General features: G+C 36.2%; 1 protein-coding gene across 2 annotated transcripts in view; it reads left to right on the top strand.

The window, feature by feature from the left end:
* The window catches only part of ATG2B (autophagy related 2B), a 46,032-nt gene extending 28,511 nt beyond the window's left edge, over positions 1-17,521 (top strand). For both annotated transcript variants that reach the window (XM_018907259.3, XM_009101769.4), the window contains exons 29-42: positions 11-152; positions 933-1,135; positions 2,051-2,277; positions 2,913-3,021; positions 4,677-4,871; positions 5,396-5,497; positions 7,092-7,170; positions 8,000-8,204; positions 9,108-9,177; positions 10,108-10,190; positions 10,613-10,734; positions 10,920-11,074; positions 12,102-12,251; positions 13,026-17,521. In XM_018907259.3, coding sequence (XP_018762804.1) covers positions 11-152; positions 933-1,135; positions 2,051-2,277; positions 2,913-3,021; positions 4,677-4,871; positions 5,396-5,497; positions 7,092-7,170; positions 8,000-8,204; positions 9,108-9,177; positions 10,108-10,190; positions 10,613-10,734; positions 10,920-11,074; positions 12,102-12,251; positions 13,026-13,256 — 2,073 coding nt within the window. In that variant the 3' untranslated portion in view covers positions 13,257-17,521. The remainder of the gene's footprint in view (positions 1-10; positions 153-932; positions 1,136-2,050; positions 2,278-2,912; positions 3,022-4,676; positions 4,872-5,395; positions 5,498-7,091; positions 7,171-7,999; positions 8,205-9,107; positions 9,178-10,107; positions 10,191-10,612; positions 10,735-10,919; positions 11,075-12,101; positions 12,252-13,025) is intronic.
* Positions 17,522-22,397: the final 4,876 nt, after the last annotated feature.

Raw genomic sequence — 22,397 nt, 5'->3', positions numbered from 1 at the left:
TCTCCTACAGGTAGAGACCTTTAGCCAACCATCTTCCCACGGGCCAGGCCTTGCTGAATCAGAGCAGCAGATTTTACGGGATTTGATGAGTGATGCCATGGAAGAAATTGAGACTCAGCAGACTGCTTCTGCCATCAAGCAAGAGTCTAATGGTGAGAATCCCCTGAAGGCATGCCCCTACATATAAAGTACAACTTTTCTGGAAAGAAAGTGGGATTGAAAGTTTTGTACTTGTAGAGATGCTACAATAAGAATGGGAGCTGGTACTTAGGATGTCTGAAGTCTTCAAACTATGGAACAGATTCTTGCTTTTAATAATAGTAATGCAGAAGTACTTTGAGATTCTACTCAAATACACATTACTGAGATACTGAAAGCAGCAGGGAAGAAATCTGTCTCTGGGACTCTGTCAAGATCCCAAATTCTCTAAGAGTGTAAGTTAGTGTGGAGGAATAAAGACCTCTTTTCTGTATGTGAGAGAGGTCCAGGAAGAAGGTACAGTTTCAAGTCACAGGAAGAACTTTTTAGCTGTAAAAATTTTTTTCAATTAGCAGATAGAACAAGGTGGTTGATTTTTATCTCAGGATTATGGCTTCCGTATCATGGCTAGAGTGTAATTCAAGTTTAAATTTGATGAGGATTTTGTACTGCAAGTAGATTTCCATTACTATTTCCATGATCTCTGGTCTTCTTTTCTGTGGTGAAGGGTGAGCAGTCACTGTGGTACTGAAAGATTTTGATGCTGTGGTCTTACTACCAGAATAAGAAACTTGCGAATTGTGTATTATTTATAGTAGGAATTGATTCAAGATATAATAAGCAAATTTTCTTGATATAATTGAAGTAGCAAAAATAAATTTACTTAATTTTTATATTTTGTAAGGATTTTCCCACTGAAACTTGTTTTTTCTTCACCCTCCTTCAACTCCCAGGAGTTTTAGATGACAAATCTCAAACTCAGGAACCATCTTGCTCGGATCTCTTCCTGTTTCCAGATGAAAGTGGAAATGTCTCACAAGAGCCAAGTCCCACTTACGCTTCATTTACTCATCACCTGATAAGTGAGGCCATGGGAGATGTTCCAGCAGAAAGTGATGATTTCTGCATTCTTTTTGCTCCTAAAGTTGCTGTTGCTGTAAGATCTTTTGAAAATTACTAAAACAAATCCATATATAAACTGAATAAGTGAAAAGCTTATGTAAAGCCTGGGCAAATAAGATATCATAGATTTCTGTGATTGCTTAGTGATGCTTTTCTGTTTGGAAGGAATTCATGCATTGTTGCTGTTAGGAATAAGTGCAAGTATTTTCAAATAGATATGCTTTTTCTCTATCTCAGCACTCTGTAATTGTTCTCTCATCTGAGTGTTATATTAAACATTGACAGTTTTCCTACATTTGAGTCATGTTTAATCATTGTCATATCAACTTAAAATAATGGCATAATTAGGAAAAAAATGTGTTAAGCAAAAACCAGCACTTATCAAAACAGCAGCTTTGCATGTTTTCTAATCTTTTGTTCATTTCTCTTAATCTAAACTCTCAATGTTTCTAAGGATCTAAAATCCTTGCCAAACCTCAGACAAAAGCTTGCGTGTCACTTTACTCCAGTGTCTGCCCTCTGCATGTTGTCTGATGGTATTCTTCTGAATAGACAGAAGCAGTTCTTGGGTCCCTGATTAGAAGCTGCATTTTCCCAGTTATAGTTGAGCATGTTTGTTTTCAAAAGTGCTAATAGGTTGGCCTGGGCTCTTCTGTGGTTTTCTGCTTGCTTTCAACTAGTACTTAGTTTTGTTTATAGTTTGGGTGGGGAAGTTTTTTGTTTCTGTTTGGATTTTTTTATTGCTGTTTTTAACTACTTCACAGGTTCTGCTTTTTTCATATGCTTTTGTCTGTACTTTATGAGAAACATTTCTAAACTGATCACGTGTTGTATAAACTTTAGAAGACAATACAGAAAAGTTTTCCTCTTCATAGGAAGGAATTAGACATCTAATAAAGAAAGCAGATCTCACCTTCTCAATGCTATATGTTTTTTTTTTTTTAATTAGGAAAAAGAGGAAGAGCCAGTTATAAAAATAATGGTTGATGATGCAATTATCATAAAGGAAAATCATTTCAGTCAACCAATAAAAAAAACGGATACAAGCAAAGCTCCACTTCATTTTCCTGTTCCTCTGGTACGCTATGTTGTAAAGGAAATATCTCTTATTTGGCATCTTTATGGTGGAAGGGATTTTGGGACTGCACCACCAACTTCTCCAGCTAAAAGTTTCATGTAAGTGTTTGAGCTAATTATATGGATTAGAAAATTTAGAAATACTTAATTTTCTTTTGATTTGGAGTAATCTTATTATTCAATCTCAAGTCTCCCTTGCTTGCTTCTTGGCTCCCGTCTCACAGGGAATCAGTCATAGAATGGTTTGGGCTGGAAGGGGTCTTAAAGATCATCTAGATTCTCACTCAGTTCAACTCCACACATCAGCGGATATTTTTCCTGTGTCTTAACCTGGACAAGCTGGGTTTGATTTTGCTGATTTTTGGATGGGGGTGGAGGGGTGGATTTTGTTTTAGGTAATATTGGTAGTCAAATTTTCCTAAAGAGATCAGGACTTAAGGAGCAAAAGCGTAGGATTTACAGGATGTCATGTGAGCTAGAGAATAAAATTACTACAGCCAAAACTAAGGAAAAGTTTTAGGAATGTTCATTCGGTGGCATACATGCACCTGGCATTCTGCTTAGATGTTTTTACTTGAACAAAAAGAAATTAATTGATTAACAGTAATGTAATTTCAGTGGATTTTTAAATATAATTAAAATAGTAAGAAGTTACATCTGATGCATTTAGTTTTAGATTAACAGTGAGATAACTTTAATCAGCAAAAGTGTATTTTTCCTTTTAATTTCCCTAGAAGTCCCCATAGTTCTCCTTCTCATACACCAACAAGGCATGGACGGAATACAGCATGTGGAGGAAGAGGAAGAAACCCAGACTTCCTAATGGAAATACAATTAAGCAAGGTGAGTGATAGAAACAGCTTCAGCCATGACTCTCTCTGTGGATATCTTTACACGTTATACTCCTTTGATAACACCTTTCCATTAGAGTTCAGTACTATTTCTTTCAACAGTATCTACATCTAAGCAATCACTTTGATGGTGATGAATGTAGAATTTGTTTGACAAAAACTGTTAGTATTAGCATAGTTTTTTTTTTTCTGAATAAGCTTGTTTCTAAAGATGGAGGATATCCATCACAATATTCTTAAAAGCTTTTGTTTATTATAGCCAAGTTTTGCAACTGCTGTTCTGTTTTCCTCTCTTTTGTTCCAATCTGAATACGTATCCCTGTTATGAAATTAGGTGTTCTAACAAAATAAGCAAGACATAAATCTTTTGAGAATATTCAGTGTATCATTTTGACAACTGGATATGAAATGACATCTAGTTATATCGGAGTGTGTGTGTGTGTATATATATATATATATATATATATATATATGCTTTTTTCTGGCACTGTGAATAATATTGGCATGGAGTTAAACATATTTCATGTTAAATGGATCAATAACAGCATCTTCTTAAAATAAGATGTTTTCAAACATTTCCATAAACATGAAAGGCATTACATAAAAATAAAGGCCTTTTTATAGTCTATGTGCATTTCTGAAACTTAAAAACATTCCATTAACACCTCAAGCTTGCCAGAAATATGTGATACTTAAGACAGCATTTTCTAGAAGAAACATGACATTGCAATAAACAAGAGGAGAAACGGAAGCATTTAATATTCTACCTGGAAAACTTCATATATAGAATGATAGCCATCTCTCAATTTGCAGATATTTAATGAGAGTTGATGTTAGCACTGAAGTGGTATAAAGGTTTTTTTCCCCTACTTGGATCCCTAACTTGGTACATGGCTGGGCAGTAATGTTCAAAGAAATGAAGGAGAATAAAAGGTGTCACAAGCGGTGTTGCCTTGGAACTCGGCATGGGGCCGGCAGGGGCCGCTGCCGGCTGGGATGCGGTGGGATTTGGGGAGCAGGGGACGGTCTGTAGGTCACCACCGCTGGAAATGAGAGCTACATCAAAGGGTGGCCAAACGAAGATAACTTAGAATTGAAGAAAAATGCTGAGTTAGATTTATATGGATTAAAGGGAGTATGAAAAAAGAAACAAGACCTCAGGAAGCCACTTGAGAAGGCAGGTCGTAGGGAAGAAACATTTTTTTCTTAGAGTATTAGAGGGTGCAAGTTTCAAGAACTGCAAGAGTGCCTGGTACAGGCTTCACCATGAAGTCAGAAAGATGTCAGGATTGAGAGGAAAAAGCTGAGTCAATTAAAATAAAAAGTGAAATTCATTTCCTATCCTATGGCAGTAAGATTTCCTTATCAGAGAATCAGTACTCTTTGTTTTGGCTTGAATTTGCATGCAAAAATATGAACATTTACAGAACTAGAAATTGGAAGATTTCTGCTAGGTATATAAAAACCTGAATAGTGTTCAGAAATCTTAAAAGTATTTCTGTAAATTTAAAATAGTAGACAGCTTTAAAAGTTCTTAGATGTGGTATACTTCCCTGATTTTTGTTTATTTTTTAAAAGAACTATTCTGCTATTAAATGGTGTTTATCAACAAAGCTGATTGTGCTGGTTTCCTTTCCTTTTTGAAAGGTGAAATTCCAGCATGAGGTGTATCCTCCAGGTGGTGCAGAAGGTGAATCCTGTCTCTTGGAGCAGCCGGTGTCACGACAAGTTTTTATTGTTCAAGACCTGGAGATCAGAGATCGCTTAGCTACATCACAAATGAATAAATTTCTCTATCTCTACTGCAGTAAGGAGATGCCCAGAAAAGCACATTCAAACATGGTATAGCTATGAAATGTTAATTTCTTACAATTACAGTGATAGAGTTAGCATTCTGGGGGCTATGTGCACTTCTTAACCTTGCAGAAGCAGAAACATGAGCTTGTGCAACATTGAAGTAATATAATTTGTTGATAGTTATTTGCTAGACTCTTTGTGGATATTAAGACTAATTCAAAAGTCAGTTTGAATGTCAGCATGTCAGGTATTAATGGGTTTGAGATTGTAAGTTAGAAAAAACCAGATGTGCAGGACTACTTTGGTACGTTTCACAGTTTCACATGCAGATTTGTATTTTTATGGTATACAGTAGTCTTATTGGTTCTGTAAAGGATTTAGTAATTTTTGGGGGCTTTCTTTTAACTTTATTTTTTTATAACATTCAGAGGAAATTTTTTTTTAATACTGTAATTTCTAAGTGAAATCATAGTAGTACAGAGATTTAGCAGTAAATGTTTTTCCTAGCTGGTGTTCTGAGATGTAATAATTGTGTTAGTGCTTTTATTTCTCTTGTTGTTTTTTTTCAGTTAACAGTTAAAGCTTTACATGTCCGTCCAGAGTCTGGCAGATCCCCACAGGAATGTTGTTTACGTGTTTCACTAATGCCACTTCGCCTCAATATTGACCAGGTTGGTTGTGCCAGGGCAAAAAATAAAATCTTTTTTTCTTCATTGAATGATACCTGGGATTTCTTTTAACCAGATTCTTTTAACCATTGTGCATATTTTACATTTTACATTTTCTTAATGTGATACCTTTTTTATTTAATCTTTGGGTCTCTGTTGTTTCATTTATATCCATGCTAGAACTTGCCTTCTGCTCCAGCTATTACGAAGACAATATTTTTTTATTTATTTAAAAACTAAGAATACCTTAGACAAAACTATTTTCTTAGTAGGTTTTCCTCCTGGAACTTCTGATAATCTCAAAGGGTTTGGAATCACAGCTTTTAAAAATAACTACTTATTCTTGAATGATCTGGTTCTGGTTGTTCATGAAGTGACTTCATTGTTTTTAATTGAATAAGATTAATCATTAGCCTGAAGTGATTCACAACATGTTGGTCAAGGGCACTTGAAACTCGAGAAATCCTTCTGTAACCTGAAGGCTTTGTCTTGACTGCAGTGGCAGGAAGAGCAGAAATTGTTTTACTTTCTTTAGCAGGGCTTTGTGCAAGGTATTTTTGATATATTCAAGAAACACTGGGGTTTTTCTGAAGCCGTGAGAGCTCTATATGTTTGTGCTAGCAAATGTGAAGTGCAGTTAGAAGCATTTCTTCCCTCATTTGTCATCTTCAGAGAGCTATGTGGGGTTTGGATTTTCTAGGAGCATAATTAGGATTTCCATACCTTTTCTTTCTTTCAACACACATTAGAGACCAAGTTTTCATTTCACTCTTAGCAAAACTGAGCCCTGTCTAGTGTGCAGTAATTTTGTCTAGGAAAAAATGGCCTGGAAATACTGCCATGTAGGGAGGAAGTATGTTCCTTCTTGGTTACTTTTTAAGTCTTTTATGTTTTGTACCATAAAAAAAATTCACCTTTACAACTTCTATGAAATTAACCACAGCTTTTTTGAAAGCACAGAGCAGCATGCAGTCATAAGAAATACTTGTTATTACTGCTTAAGCTGTCAGTCTTGTCAGCTGGAAGTCAAAATGGAAAAGAAAGTCCAGTTGTCATCAATGATAGGATGAATAAAGCACAGTGTAATGCATCTGTCTGAAAAGAAAGCTGGGATGGGATAGCTTTATAGCATTATTAAGACATAAATACCATAGATATTAATGACTTTTAATGAAGTGGTGAGGAGCCCTGATTTGTAATGATTTGATTGACTTTGACAGTACTAGAGAGGAATATAAACTATATTTAAATACCTTCTGCTGCAAATCAGAGGAACGTTTATAACTGGATTCTGAAACTCAGTTCTGAAGCAGTCTCCAATAGGAGAATAGAAATGATGAAAATAGCCCTGCATTTTTAAGACCAAGCTAGATAGATCATGAAATCCTGTTATATGGAGCAGGATGCAGTGGCTAAGATCTCTGGTTTCTGTCCTAGATTCCTTTATGGTTTATTCATATGTTAAAGGATCAAAAAGAAAAAAAAAGTTTTGTTTCATATCTGCATAGAAATAGATCTGGAATAGTAGATAATGTTTTTAGAGAATTAGGTCTTTGTATTTATTTTAACCTGATTCTATTTTACTTTTTGCCATTAGGATGCCTTGTTTTTCCTGAAGGACTTTTTCACTAGCCTTTCTACAGAAGTAGAACTCTTAGTTACTCCAGATCCTGAAGGTATATTTCTAAAAAAAAAAATCTAACATAAAAGTACTGCTTATTTGTCCTTTAATTTGGGTACATGTCTATAAATTCATATGAATCTTGTGTATATAAAACCTTGTGTTGGGGTTTGAGCACTAATGTTAATGACTGATTTTTTGAGAACTCAAAAGCCTTTGGTGTTTAAGCTTTTTATTTTAGAAATATGAACAAAAGTCTTCAACACCTGGAATCTTAATTCTATAAAAGGAGGTTTAACCAAAATTGGACATTTAATAAGAACTTCTGGAAAAATTGAAGACTGTGCATATGCTATTGGGCGTTATTCTTAGATAAAACTAATACATTGTCCTGCTTATTTATAAAATTCTCTGTTAGACAACTTCAAGCTATTAGACAAAAATACTTAATGCAAGTGGTATTAAATAATGTATATATGCTGTTGAAGCAGTACTTCTTATCAATTACATTATCTGATGCAAAATAGTATATATTGAAAAGCACATTTCCACTATGAAGTGCATTTGGATATTACTAAGCAGATATACTTTCTTTACCTATTTCTGTTGAGATGTCATGCTGAAGTGCACAGGTGAAGAAGCACTCTGAAGTACTGCCATTATTGGAACCAGATCCATTATTTATGCTGGTGCACTAACCTCAACTTCAGCTGCATGTAATAACTTCTATCAAAACCTGAAAGAATCTAAATATTGCCCTGCTAGTAATTCCTACTGATAAGCATTAGAACTTACTAAGGATGCAGTAATTGTGTAAATACAGTGTCTCTGTAATCACTGTGAAAAATATGAGTCACTTTACTGTGTGTAACTTCTTTTCTTAGTCAAAAAGTCTCCTGGTGCTGAAGTTACATGTAGTTTGCCCAGGCACGTCAGCAGCCTTAAGGAACCAAGTCCAGTCATTTCTTTTGCATCACAAAAGCAAGCAAATGAAAATGGCAGCATTGAGTCCATGGATGTGGTTAATGGAGAGGATGACCAGTTCTCACAAGAAACGACATCATACAGTGATCAGCCAGTATTTTTCAGGTAAACTTTTGTTACAAAATGTTTTAAGAAAGTGTAATGATAAACTATTCCAGACCTTCAGGCAAGGTGCATTTTTTTGTTTATTGGCTGCTTGTAGAAAGCAAATATATTTGTTTCTATCACTGGAAGGTCACCACTGATGATGATTTTTATTAACTTTTGCACACTACTGTGCACAAGGAAGTAAAAATTAAATCTCTGCCCTATAGAGAACCAGTAATGAGATGTTTTACAAATGCACAAAAAGAGCAGTGTTTGTACTCTTATGTCTAACTATAACTTACCTGATATGACCAAAGATGAGGATATATAAAGGAAAATGATATAAGGATATAATGGAAGAGAGGTATGAAATTAAGATATCACGAGAGAAACTCTAATGTAGCCCTGACTGGGAAGTGACTATCAAAATTGTAATTTGTTATGCAGAAGTTTTTTCATGTACATTCAGATCATAAGTGCCTTTAACAAAAGATGTGTGCTGTGCTAAGCAGTGCAGAGTTAAATTGTAATAACATGGCTGTGGTTCTGTTTTGCCACATAAATTACTAACAGAATTTTTTATCAAGTTTCACTTGCCCACAGAACCATCATTTTGTCAGTGTTTGCTTGGTTTTTACTTACTTGCAGGATTAGTAGCACATTTACAAGACTTAAAAATTTATTACAAATGCTAACCTGAAATAGATGTAAATAAACAAAGGAAAGCTGAATTTGCCACTGTATTTTGTGCATTTATTCTGAAGTACTAACACAGTAACTGAAGGATTTATGGTTTACAGAAAAGGGTCATATGCTGATATCCTGTTCCAGGAGAATGGGAAACCATGAGTTTCTTTTCAGAAGGATAATTTAATTTCATTTTCATGTTTCTCACTATAATATTTCCTTTGTATGTCCCAGAGAATTTCGCTTTACATCAGAAGTTCCAATACGGCTTGATTACCATGGGAAGCATGTATCAATGGATCAGGTTTGTGTATAATGCTGATACTATAGAACAAAAATTTGATGCTATTTGTTTTGCTCTCCCCTCCCTGCTCCATGAATGGGAATATCTTTATGCTCCCTAATCATTAATGATGCAATTGTGACAAATATAAAACACTTTCTTTCCCCTTAATTTCAGTAAAGCTTAACCTCATTTCACTCTTAATTGGAAAACTAGGGGTGGATCCCAAATTATGATTAATCCAGGATAAGACTTGAATGTCACATTTGTAAGCTCCATGACTGGCTTGAAATCATAGTGTAGAGCTGTATTGCCACTCAAAGTATGATACAACTGTCTGATGTCAGAATCGTGCATTTTATTTTATCTTTTCCTCATTGATGCTTGAACAAAATATTGTTGTTTGTTCTCCTTGTTTCCTTTCCTTGCAGTCTAGTAACATATGGGCCTCAGTGACAATGGCAGAATCTATTACAGATGAAAAAAATGCCTATGGTTCTTGTTAAAATGTCCATTCTTTATCACACTGAGTTTAGAAGCTGACATAAAAAAATCCTATTTGCATAAAAAGACTTGTACTTTATCATGGCAAATTAGTAAGAAAATATGGAAAGCAGCAACTTCTTGAATTTGCCTAGATATCAGAAATCAAAACATGAAATATGGTAGCTTCAGAATGCCTGGAACACACTAAAGCCAGAACTATGTTTGCATAATTTATTTTAGCTTATTATTTCTGAAGAAGCCGTCTTGTATCCAGGTGGTTTTTTTTTTGAGTAGCAGGTTAAGCCAGGTTTCTTTTTTTGCAAGTTTCCATGTACATTTGGGAGACTGGGAGAGAATATTTAGACAAAATACTTGTAAAAAAGAGTTGAGATTATGAAATTATTCCTCACAGGTTGTATGGGTTGTTGAGTAAATGTATGTGATAACAAAATATTTCACTTACAGGGAACATTAGCTGGGATTCTGATTGGGCTTGCTCAGTTGAACTGCTCAGAATTAAAGCTGAAGAGGCTTTGCTATAGACACGGGTAAGTTTCTCAAAATGTAGATCAACACTGCTATTGCAAATTTGCAAATGCAAAGCAAATTTTCTCTTAAAATGCCTTTCTAAAATCCAGAGTACTTTTTTGTTCTAGGTTTTTTTCAAATGTATATAATTCAAGAACTTCTAACTCAGAAAAGAATTCAATATATGTGCTATTCTTGATGATAAACTTTTCATTTTAGTTTCATCTTCACTTCCTATGGAACTGGATGTGATTATGCAGTTTTGAGTTTGTTTTATAAAGCATATACAATTGAAATACTTGGCTTAGCCAACAGCAATAAAAGACATTTGAAGAAGCTTTCCTTTTGTTTAAATGACATCTTTTACATCAGTGAATAATGAGTGCATTTATCTTATTAGGAATTGTTTGTCTGAAAAAATTAATAATTGTATTTACTTTAGTTTATTAGGTGTGGATAAATTATTCTCCTATGCCATCAGTGAATGGCTTAATGATATAAAGAAAAACCAGCTACCAGGAATTTTGGGAGGAGTAGGGCCCATGCATTCGCTTGTGCAGTTAGGTAAGTTAATTCTTACTTTTGTTCAGCTACTTATGAATGTGTTTGTTTCTTTAAAAACCAGACAACACCTCTCCCCTCTCGAAAAACTGACACAAACCATGGTGGCTCTTGGTTTCACTTCCTTTCAAGGCACTCTGCTTATCTAAGAGAACTGTCTGACTTGGGTGTTGTGTCTTCATTTTCAGTGCAAGGTCTGAAAGACCTGGTGTGGTTGCCAATAGAGCAGTACCGCAAGGACGGTCGTATTGTCAGAGGCTTTCAAAGAGGAGCAGCTTCTTTTGGTACTTCCACTGCCATGGCAGCACTGGAGCTGACAAACAGAATGGTTCAGACTATACAGGTAGAGTGTATACTCCTGAAGTTAGATGTAAAATGAGAGTTGTGTCTAGTAAGTGCTCTGTATTAAGCTAATGTCTTAATGCTATAGATTTAAGCTAGGGAGCATCTGTTAAAAAAGAAAAGGCAGCTGTATAAGTAGGAGAACAGAGACTAGGCAAAGTTTGCAGCGGTCTCTGAGATGAGGACTATGGCATCAAATTCAGTGGTTAGAAAACTGTGTTTAAATACTGCTCAACACTCAAGCTGCTGCTTGTTTCTTAATGTCTTTAATGCATTACAGTGTACAGTTTAATATGAAAATGTTCAGCTTCACAAAAAAAATCATGATGCTGAGAAAGATGAGTTCTTTGTTCCATGTGTAGATTCCACTAGTAGATTCTTACCTTTTTATAAAATGTCAGCTTCTCTGTGCTTATTTTTAAAAAAACAAGCCCACAAAACCAGCCGAAAGAAACCCCCAAACCCAAACCAGTACTGTTTCTGTAGATCTACGCAAAGTCTATAAAGCTTCCTGGATTTAATACGAAAGGAATCTTGGATTAAAGTGTTAATAAATTTATGTTTCTTAATATAAAAAATACAAAAGTACAATGAAAGTAGACTTTTACCATCTAATTGTGCAAAAATAATATATGTGCCTTAGCTTGAACATATATAGTCAGAGAACCAGTGCTATTAATCATAAGTGGGATTATATGTGTGTATTTGTAAGAAATACCATTGATCAAATGTTCACTTTCTATCTTGAACATTTTATGCAGTTTAGAGGATGCCTTTGAAGAGACAACAATTAGGAGGGGAGAAAACCCCACCCAGAGCTACAACATTCATTCTTTCATTATGGAACTAATGTATAGCTAGAGCTGCACATTCCAGAAGTTCTTGTACAAAACTGTAATCTGATGCAAATGAATATTATTTATGGAATAAGAATTCTTTTATTTCAGTGACATCACCCTATTAGTAGTTAAAATTTGTGATCAGGTGCTATAACACTTACATGTTTTGCATTTGCTCCTGATGTGCAGGCAGCTGCAGAAACTGCTTATGACATGGTATCACCAGGGCCTACCTTCATTGAAGCGAAAAAGATCAAACGGTTCCCTCGCCATCGCTTGGCTCCTCAGCCGGTCGACCTGCGGGAGGGTGTAGCCAAAGCCTACAGTGTTGTGAAAGAGGTGAGTGCAGAAGCAATTGTTAGGAACCAGAGTTAAGAATTATTTCCTAAAATGGCATTATAAAAGTTTAGGCTGACCAAATGGAGAAGGAGATTTCAGATTTGAACAAGACTGTCTTCATCAGTTATCTTAAACCAACAGAAATCTTGAATGGAAAAAGGAAAAAACCTAAGATGTCATGCAGATGAGTGTGAATAGGACTTGAGTGATGGCTTACAATTATTCTGAGCTATGTAAACTTGATTTCCTGTGCTGTTTCATCCAACCTTCCCTTCCCTTACTGCTCTACAACCTTTGCAGTTACTGTTAATTCTGAGGGAAGTAGAGTTTAAGCATAATGCGGGATTTAAAAGAAGTGAAACTTTTCTCTAGTATGACAGAGTATATAAATTAGAATGCTGACCTCTTTTTTATTATATTTTGTATTGTACTTTGTTTGTTGCACCTTATATAGTGTCTATGAAGTAAGGTGTCAGCTGAGTTTCCAGAGAATTTTGTCATTTTTTCAGTAGTTCACAGTACCCCAAAGCTTCTTCCCTTATGCACAAGATGTGCCACCATACGAAATGAAATATTTACATCTCTAAGTCCATAGGAGTGTCATTTTAAGCCTCATTGGAAGAACTAAATCATATTAATATCAGTATTGTTTTACTACAGTTATAATACAAATCACCAGGAAGAAAAATGCTGAGCAGTTTAAAATTTCCCTTAAAACTAGAAGAGGTTGCTTTTTCTTTTTTAGTGTAACTGATTCCTTTTATTTTCTTAAAGGGTATTACGGACACAGCCCAAACCATCTATGAGACTGCTGCTCGTGAGCATGAGAACAGAGGAGTCACTGGAGCAGTAGGAGGAGTCCTGCGCCAAATCCCACCAACTGTGGTGAAACCTTTCATTGTTGCAACAGAGGCGACCTCAAACGTTCTGGGTGGAATGAGAAACCAGATCAGGCCAGATGTGCGTCAAGAAGAATCTCAGAAGTGGCGCCTTGGGGAGGATTGAGGTTGTAAATCTGGCTCAGCAGGCAGGTAGCAAGGCTGGAAATGCAGAAAAGTGTCCTATTGGCAGCTTTAGATGGAGCTCACTTTGTTTTGTCATGTTCATCTCAGGAACAAATGAGGTTTTCCACCTGTTACTAGCGAAACATCCAACCAAAAATATTTAAGAAGTGAAAAGCAAATTGGTACGTGCTTGTACTGTGTGTTACCAGTACATTTGGTCGATAGTGCCAAACATAGTGAAGCATGCGCTGCCAACTCAGAGACATGCTTGCTCTGCTCCATTTACCATATTTTTCTTGGTAGATTTGACATCTGAAGCAGTAGCCTGTATGGTGAAGCTAAGTGGACTTTAAAGAGGTTTTCTGAGCATAGTCAAAGAACTGCCTTCAATAAAGGGCTCTGCAGATGCTCTTCACTGACTAAAGAATAAAAGCTTTCATTGTGGACACGAGACATGAGGCTGTCTAATATGGAAGCAGATAAGATAATACTGTTTAATGGTCATAAGCATCGCTTTTAGCGTGGCACTTCCAGCAAGGACAAGCTTGATAACCATTCAGAGTTTAGATTCAGTGTCAATACACCTATGAACAGAATTTGTTCCTAAATATTAAATACCTACTTTTGTGGGTTTTTGAAGAACCTGAATGTTGCAGAAATGTTCTGTTGTGTTGCACTTTAAAGGATATGGCCTGTATATTGTGCTTTTTTTATAGTGTGAATAAAATGTAATGTGCATTATCCTTTATGTGGTTTAGAAGCTTACACAAATTATTGAAGAGCATCATTTGATGATGATCCTACAGAAAAGTGTCTTAAATTTATTTAAACTCATTATATGTAAAAGCTTTTTTGTCTACTGTTACACTAATAACAATGCTAAAAATATCTACTGTTCAGGAAAACAGTTAATTCTAATTGTCACCAACAGTTCTTTGTAAGAATGAAAAATCATAAGTAAAAAAAACCCAAGTATTTCATAATTTCATAGTTAGAAGGCTATACAGACTTTATTTTAGTAATCTGCTTTTATTTAACGTTCATATTGTTGCAAAGTTGCTGCTCTCACAAGATATTCTTACTTTAGATTGTGTGTCATCAGTTATTTGATAGTGAGTATTTGGGGTCCTTTAACTGAAACAGTGAACCCATGAGAGGTTTTTAACAAAGGACAGCAAAACTTCGAAAATCCAGGTTGGTACTGACATTATTTACCATTTAATAGGTGACATGTGTCTCCACAGAGCTTTACTAAGCACCTGACATTGCACCATTTTGGGGCAGTTGAAAGTCTTGGCGATAGATGTGCAATAATGAACTTTTTTTTTGTCTTGTATTAGCAAAAACTGGAGAATAAAAAGTAAAGACTCTTTTGAATTGAAAAGTACTCCTTTTGAATTTCAGTAGATTAAACTTTAAATGACTAGCCAGTATGTAAATTTGTTATAGTTCTGTGCTAGTCATAAGTGGAAATCCTGCCCATATGCCATATGGAAAATCCCCACTGAAAGGGGGACATCAGATACTATTGATCAGACTTCAGTCTGAAAAGGTGATGAGGAAGTATTTTCATTCTTTGTTCAATTAACCTGCCTCTAGCAGAAACTTTGCTCATGGGCCTTAAGGGACAAGCAGGAGTATATGAAGGAAAAAAAATTACTGCTTGTTCATGCTGATACTATGCTAGGTATTCCTGAACACCAAAGAATCTGGCTGGACAGTAAATTATTTGAAAATGTCCCCTCTGTTGGGAAGACTTGTGCTCTATTTTTTTTTTTTTTTTCATGAAACAAAGCTCCAGGTAAAAACAGCTTCCTGGGTAGGGTGGCAGGTGATATTATAAAGTTGTGTTTCAATTCACTGGAATCATTGAAGTTGTGGTGCACTGAAAACCTGGTTATTTCAGCTAAATGACTTGCTGCAAGCAGGAGGAGATGCTTTTGAGAGGAAAAATACCTGCAGATTTAATAACCTAAAATATTTTCTGATGTAAAAATACTTGCTGTAGTGCATACTTCTGTTCAGTAATTAGAGAGCTTTGCTTTAATGAGAGCTCAAAGCATGAGCATTTTGCACAGGAATGAGTTCCATGTTTGCAATGTGGCACCTCCTGGATGCCTTCTCAAGAAGTAGTGGTGAATCAGTGCAAGTAAGTAGGAATGCACCTTTTTCATTGGGAGTTAGTATACTAGTAATTAGCTAGTACTAGTAAATAGCTAATCCAGTTCATCCACTTAATTAAAATACACTGCAGTAGCATAAATCTGCATATTTTCTTCCTTTCAGACACTGCTGAAAAGAAGTGGCATTTCAGTGTTCTTTTCTTTTTCAGTTCTGTCAAGATCTAATTGTACTGCAAGGTAACTAGAATATATTTTTATATGAGGGCATGATGTCAAGGTAAAACATTTTTATAGCGTGTCTCTCATTGTCAGCAATACAGATTGTACAAATTTATTAAACTTCACTTTTCACTATGTAAACTCTCTCATTTGCTGCTTGCACTTTATTGAGGCTTTTCAGTGAAATTGATTCTAAATTTTTTTTCAACATTTTATTTTGGAAATGGTTTTCTAATTTTGGGTATAAATTCTGCATTGTTGCAGTGTTTAAAATGTTTAAAAAACCTAAAAAATTACAAAACATCAAGCTAGTCTTTACACTAAGACTAGTTTGAAGAATGTGTCTTGTGGGTCTCGGCTTGTATTTTAAATCAAAAAGTATCATGTATGAGAAGGGATTCATCAATACTCTGCTCAATACTGTAAGAGTTTTCAAGCACTTAGGAAAAAAATACACAAGATATGATTTGAATCTGGACATATTTCCTGGAAATGGAAGCTTATAGATAACATTACTGTATTTTCCATTAGCACAAGGAGATTGTAAAGAATATTCTTGTACTTGAATTTTCCACTGAAATCACTTGCTATAGATGTGGGCAGTTTTCATATTTGTAGAGGCTTTAAACTGGCATAGACAATGTTTTAATTCTGTCCTAACAATCTAACACTACTACTGCTATTCCTGTTACTTAGCCCAGCACCATCCTAATAGAACTAATAGAACTGTCATCCTGGGTTTCATTAAGTGTCCAGGTGTTTCAAATAATACATGGATGAGTGGCCTGGAAGTACCTGAAAAACAACCATCTTTTGTAAAACAAACAAACAATTCTTGCTAAGAATCTTAACAGTGGCTGAGAGCAGCCAATCATCACATCAGCAAAGGCAACTTTCATTTTCTTTCCACTATCTCTTCTAAATCCTGCAAGTTTTTAGCAGTGCAGTGTGCCCTATGTGTACTTGCCTAATGAACAGCATTGTCAGTGACTCACTGGATAATCCCCCGTGAGTTCATCTGTGCTTAAGGGATGTGTCTGCTTCTGTTTGCACACTAAGTGGTTGATTGTGAACATCCTTTGCTTGCTTTCATTTACTGTTCCTTAATTGAGTTGCCAAGTTTGGTTTCTTAATAAACCAAAAAGCTATTCAATGGTAATGAACAAAAAAACCTCTTACCAAACATGAAAACCTACACCAGGTATCACCTGCAAATGTGATACTGATTTTCCTTTGAATATTGAAATGTGTGCATTTTGTAAAACAATGAAATCCAAGAATTTGTTTAGAGTAGATGAATACATCCAAGTCTTTTAAGTACCCTAAATGCCCCTGCAGGATAAGTCAGAAAATGTGTGGGTTTGTATGTCAGTTTGGATCCTAGTGTGCACAGTTCTTCAGTCTCCAGGCCTCATGATTTACGCTTCTGACAACTGTTTTAAGTTGCTCTACATGCTGAATCTTGTTTACAATTAAATATTAGATACTTACAAGTCAAATACATAAATACAAATCATGCATTTGTACTGGATTTCTTAACTGTAAGGTAGCTCAGACAGAAACACGGCAATTTGTGTATATGTTTGTGTATATTTTTTACATTTTTGCACTTATGGTAGTTTTGTGGTATTGTTTGTATATAGTTTGCTAGTGTAAAGAATATAATCTCATAAAATAGAAACCACTGTTGAAGGGAATTGACTATTTCAACTTGAGTTATTTTGCTTAAAGTTCTCGTCCCCTCAGTATGTCCTTGAGAATTATTTTTAACCATAATTTGTATGGCACCAAAAGTATATATTTTAGCGTATTAAAATGCTGAAAGGCCTGAGTACAAATAGGTTGTCTGTTAAATACATTTAATGGAAAATCCGCCCCCAAATTTGTAACAATGCAAAAATAAATATCTTAATTTGTTCCTTGAGTTGGTTTTCTCTACCTGTGAATATAACTGACACAGAAAACAAGTCTCTCAAAGTACCAGAATTAACTGTAAAGCTAAGAGTTCTATCTAAAAAAAAATTTCACTGACTCAAAAAGAGAGAGTTTTAAAATTACACAGAGGTCAACAGGTAGGAAATTAATTAAGCTGACCCATATAACCTGAAACCACTTCCGTTTTACGTCCACAAAGCTCTCTACCTGAATGATCAGATTTTGTGTCCCCCATAGGCCTGTTGCTGCATTTAGTTTTTAAGAATGTATTTTTTATCTCTGTGTTTAGTGGAGGCTTTTAAAGCTTCATCAGCTTCCAAACTCTGTGAAGAATGCAAAACAATTCCCTTCAGGATTCTTCTCTCATGCCCGCTTCATGTGTGTTTAGTTACAAGCATCTGAAAAGAGATCTTAGAATTCTGAATAGTGGGCAATATTGAATTCTGGTGCCAGTGCCAGATCCCTGAATAATGTGACAGGTGGAAACAATTTTCTGCTGTGTTTTGTAATGATGGAATTTGGAGGTGAGGGTGGTGACTGTATAAGGCTGGATCACTATTCTGGCAAACAGTGACCCTTCATTTAAGAGGGGAGCTGACTCTCACCTGTGTTGGTTCTCTTCCCCCAAGCCTTTTTTTTTTTTTTAACAAGACCTCATGGTGGATTAAAGGAAAGTATCTGAGTTCTTTATCTCTTTGCAGTACTGGGGAATACCTGGGATCATCCTGATGTCTCCAGGTCAGCCCCTAGATGAGCAGAGGAGACTAATGACACTCCAGCTACCTGAAAATTTATGGAAAGCCACCAGGAAGTCATACCAACCCAGAACAACGAGATCAAGGATACCAACTCATTATTCTTAGTTGAGCATGACCCAGGATCAAGTGTTCTTTTATTTTCCCAGTAGTGAATTTTGTTAGCAACATTTGAAATGTGATATTAAATAGTGAGGTATTTTCTGCCAATTAGTATTTCTAGGAAATAGTGTTTAAAACCATCTCTGTTAACAGAGATTATAAAAGTAATAAAGCTGTCCTTTTGTGACAGATAACTGAGGTTTCAGTGCTGTTTCATCCTGAAACAGTGATAAGATGAAAGCAGAATTTAGTGAAGGGCAACAGTGAATATTCCCAGCCCCACAGCCAAGTAAGCAGTTCAAGCTTCTTAGGTGTTTGTCATGAGGATTTGAGAGATATCTGTAGTATAGGTCTATTTTCAAGCTTTTATTTGTGTATCTAATTACTTGCTTATTTGTTGATTTCTTTCTTTGTTAAGAGCATGAGTGTTAAAATTTGGCTCTTGAGGGTTGAAGATTGAGGAAGGAAACCTCCAAGGAGGAAAAGAGATGTGAAACCATTAGAGTAGCAGGAAGGTTACTTCAGTTTTGGAGATTAGGCACAGAACTCAGTAAGATGGAGCTTGGTTCAGTGTAGCTCATGAGCACAAAGATAAAATAAGTAGGAGCTGTTTCCATTGAAACCTTTAACTTGCACCTTTAGACTTCAACACTTGGTTGTTGTTTGATACTAAAGATTTGTTGGTGGCCCAAACAACTCCGTGAATCTCCTAGGATGACGTTCTTTTTTTCCCTTCTCCTCACTGATGAGTTTAAAATGCTTCCTACTGTGTGTACAACAGTCTCAGGGAGACTTCAGGTTGTGAGTTTGGGGATGTTTGACAGTTCTGCACTGTTGTTGCAAAACTGGCAGTCCTTGGCCAAGTGGCAGGTGCAGGCATGGTGAGCTGAACCCCAGAAGGGTGTGCTCTGAGAGTGCTGATAAGACCACAGCATGGGTATATCTTTGTGTGTGAGTATTGTACAGATCTGGATTCACTGCAGCTGATGGGAAGAGAGCACAGAGACCTGCAGTGATCAATAGAGACATGTGCATAACACTTGCTGCTGTGGATGGAAAAGTGATGGAAAAGCAGAGTATGCCATGAGAGGATGGCAAAAGTTGTGCTCAGTTTTATAAGCAGGTTATTTATATCAATATAAGTTGTTAAGTTATAATTCCCAATATCATTTATCTCTTTAGTAATATTTAACAGATCTGAAACATTTCCTGAAATTATTCGATAAAATGTTTCACCTTCTTTATGGCTTGTCTTTGTGTACTCAGTGCCAGAACTGTCTTTTAGAACCCTAAAAATATTTATTTTATTTTAAAATATGTCTTTATTTTAGAAATGAGGCTTCCATTGTTGCTCAGGGCTCCATTTTCTCTTGGCCTTTCATTACTTTGTTGTAAGTGTTTGCTCCTTTTCTTCTTTTCCATGTTCTTTCTATCTCTGAGTGCCTTTTTTCCTCAGAACAGCTGACAGGCCAAATGCAACAAAGGTAAATGAGGGGGAGGAATTATATCAATTCCATTAGAGGAGAACTCTGTTACTTCATAGCTGAATTCTGTTTACACCAGCCAAAAGTACTATCCCAGGTCATGGCTTTTTGGTCTTGCTACTGCTGTTTCCTGAGAACTGTAACTTTTTTGGCAAGAAGGCCCTTTTTCATTTTCCCAACCAGAAGTGATGCCCCTCCAGGTAAACTTGTTAATACAACGGAATTTGACAATTCATTCAAAAAGAAAAATTACCTCAGAGTTTGAGAAGATCCATTGACATGGGTTTATAAACTGGGCTCTGTCTCTTCACAGTATCTCCCAGGCACTGCAGCAATGACAGGAGGCAATTACAAGGGAGCATGTCCCACTGCATTAACCATTAATGCCTCTGCATCGTTGCCCTGAGCCTCTGGTATAATTTAATGTGAAGATCCACACTGACATTAAGAGAGAAGGTTTTCAGATGCAATTTTCATCAGAACCATCCTGCCTTGTTGTCCTCGACCTGAATTTTTACTGATGCTGCTTCCTATTAAGCATGAAGCCCCAAGAATAGTTTTAGCAGATATTTGTGAAGATGCAGAAAAAGCAAGGAAGGCTGATCAATAAAATTGAGCAGTGTTGTTATTTCTGCCACCCATGAGATTTACTGGTAAGTGCTCTTGTGTTTGAATTTCTTGATCAATCCAGCTACTCCAGGGGCAATCACTTGAATTTAAGCTTGCCATGCAAACAGGATAAAGAGACAATAGATTTTTCAGAGTAACATTGAATATCTGAAAAATTTTTGGGATTTGTTTTTTTTTTCCTCTCTACACACTTTAGGGGTATACCTACAAACACATCCACTGGAGTCCTCTTTGTGTTGCTGAGTAACAGCCCTTGATACTTATTGCTTTTTGCAAAACTCATCTCTGCAGCAAAGTTAATGTAGAGAAAGGACAGTGAGGTGAGTTCAGCTGCCTGAACAGAGCCTGCCAGCTGAGGAGGAAGCTGGGTGTAAGCATCCAGCCATCCTGAGGAAGGACAGAGGAGCTTGTTTCCGAAGCACACTCAGTGTCCATTCCTGTTGGTGGGAAAACAGAGCCTTTCTGAGCTTGCCCTGTGTTTTAGGGAACCTACCCTGAGAGCTCTGCAGTGCACCTGGGGCAGGGCCATCAGGTGCAGGGAGTGACAGGCACAACAGCTTTCTCCTTCCTCTCTGTAACATACTGATATCATCCCCTTTTCCCAAGGAGTTTCTGTTTCAGCAATTTGTGGTGTGTGTCAGGGAAAATCAACTGTCAGAGAGCACTAAGCAAAAACAGCTTCTCAGAACAGCTTGTTTTTTCTGCAAAACAATCCAAATTGGTTTTGTCCTTTTCTTGTTTAAAAATACATATAAATCTGGCTTGATGTTGCATTGCACAAGTAAATAAATGTGATGCTGGGGCTCTGATTTTACACCAGTGTCCATGGAGGCAGGTGTCAGACTGCTCCTGCTTTCTCCTGTGTTCTCAGCTGCTGAAAATCTTTTAGAAACCCAATAGCAATACTGAAAAACTGAAACTCTGTCCCTACCTATTTTTAGCAAGGCTAAAGTGAGAATTTGAGGAGAACTGAACGAGAAGACTACTTCAAATTCTTTTCTGCTTGAAAATTGAAGGACCTGCTTAGAGTAAGGCAAAGAACTGGGAGCTTTTTGACAGAGTTTGGTTAGACTCCAGGGTAACTTCCACATGACTGAGTCTGCTTTGCTGAAAGCTGTTTCCTTCTTCACATCACTTTGCTGTTTAAGACCAAGTCCACTCTGTTAGGTTCCAAGCAGCAAGAATTTACATTCCTCCAACACATAAAGATTCTGTTTCCATAAATAACAGCTGTCTCTATGGTGTAAAAAGAAAAAAAAAAAAAAAAAGGAAATGTATTTTCAGACTATTTCTTGTTTACATAAAAATCGGCAAGTAATGTTGTCTTTTATAAATCAAACTTCATCCCATGTATCTATTGTGGAACAGAAACTACTTGTGTACAACACATGAGCTATACTCACTCAGGACACAAAGGGCAAGATAGTTATCACTGACATCTATGCTTGATGCTAAGGTCAGTTTTAGGTGTGTTATATGTACCTCTAGCTGGGAAAGTTTATATCCTTATGGGGATTATAATTGTGATTGTGATAATAATATTCCAGGAAGTCAAGATATGTGGGAAAGAGCAACAGACACTGCAGTTTATGCAATGACAAAGGAAATGTTTTATCAATAATTTCTCCAAATTTTCTCATTTTCAGAGGGGACATTTTTAGTTGTTCATAATGAAATGCTGAGGTTATGACTTCAGAAGAAACTGATCATAGTGACAGAAAATACTAACAAAGAAGTGGCTGCTACAGAAGAAAATTGTCTTAGTCACAGTCATTCAAAGAGACCAGGGAAAGTCACAGCAAATTAAGTAGTGCTGGGTCCCAAGCCATTCACAACTTAATATAACCAAAGCTGCATTAATTACTGATAATAAATTAGCTTCTCTTTCAACAGA

This window comes from Serinus canaria, chromosome 5 (genome assembly GCF_022539315.1).
Source record: "Serinus canaria isolate serCan28SL12 chromosome 5, serCan2020, whole genome shotgun sequence".
In the NCBI taxonomy this organism is placed as follows: domain Eukaryota; kingdom Metazoa; phylum Chordata; class Aves; order Passeriformes; family Fringillidae; genus Serinus; species Serinus canaria.
The sequence above is the reverse complement of the archived record's forward strand: the minus strand, read 5'-3'. Positions and strand labels throughout refer to the sequence as shown.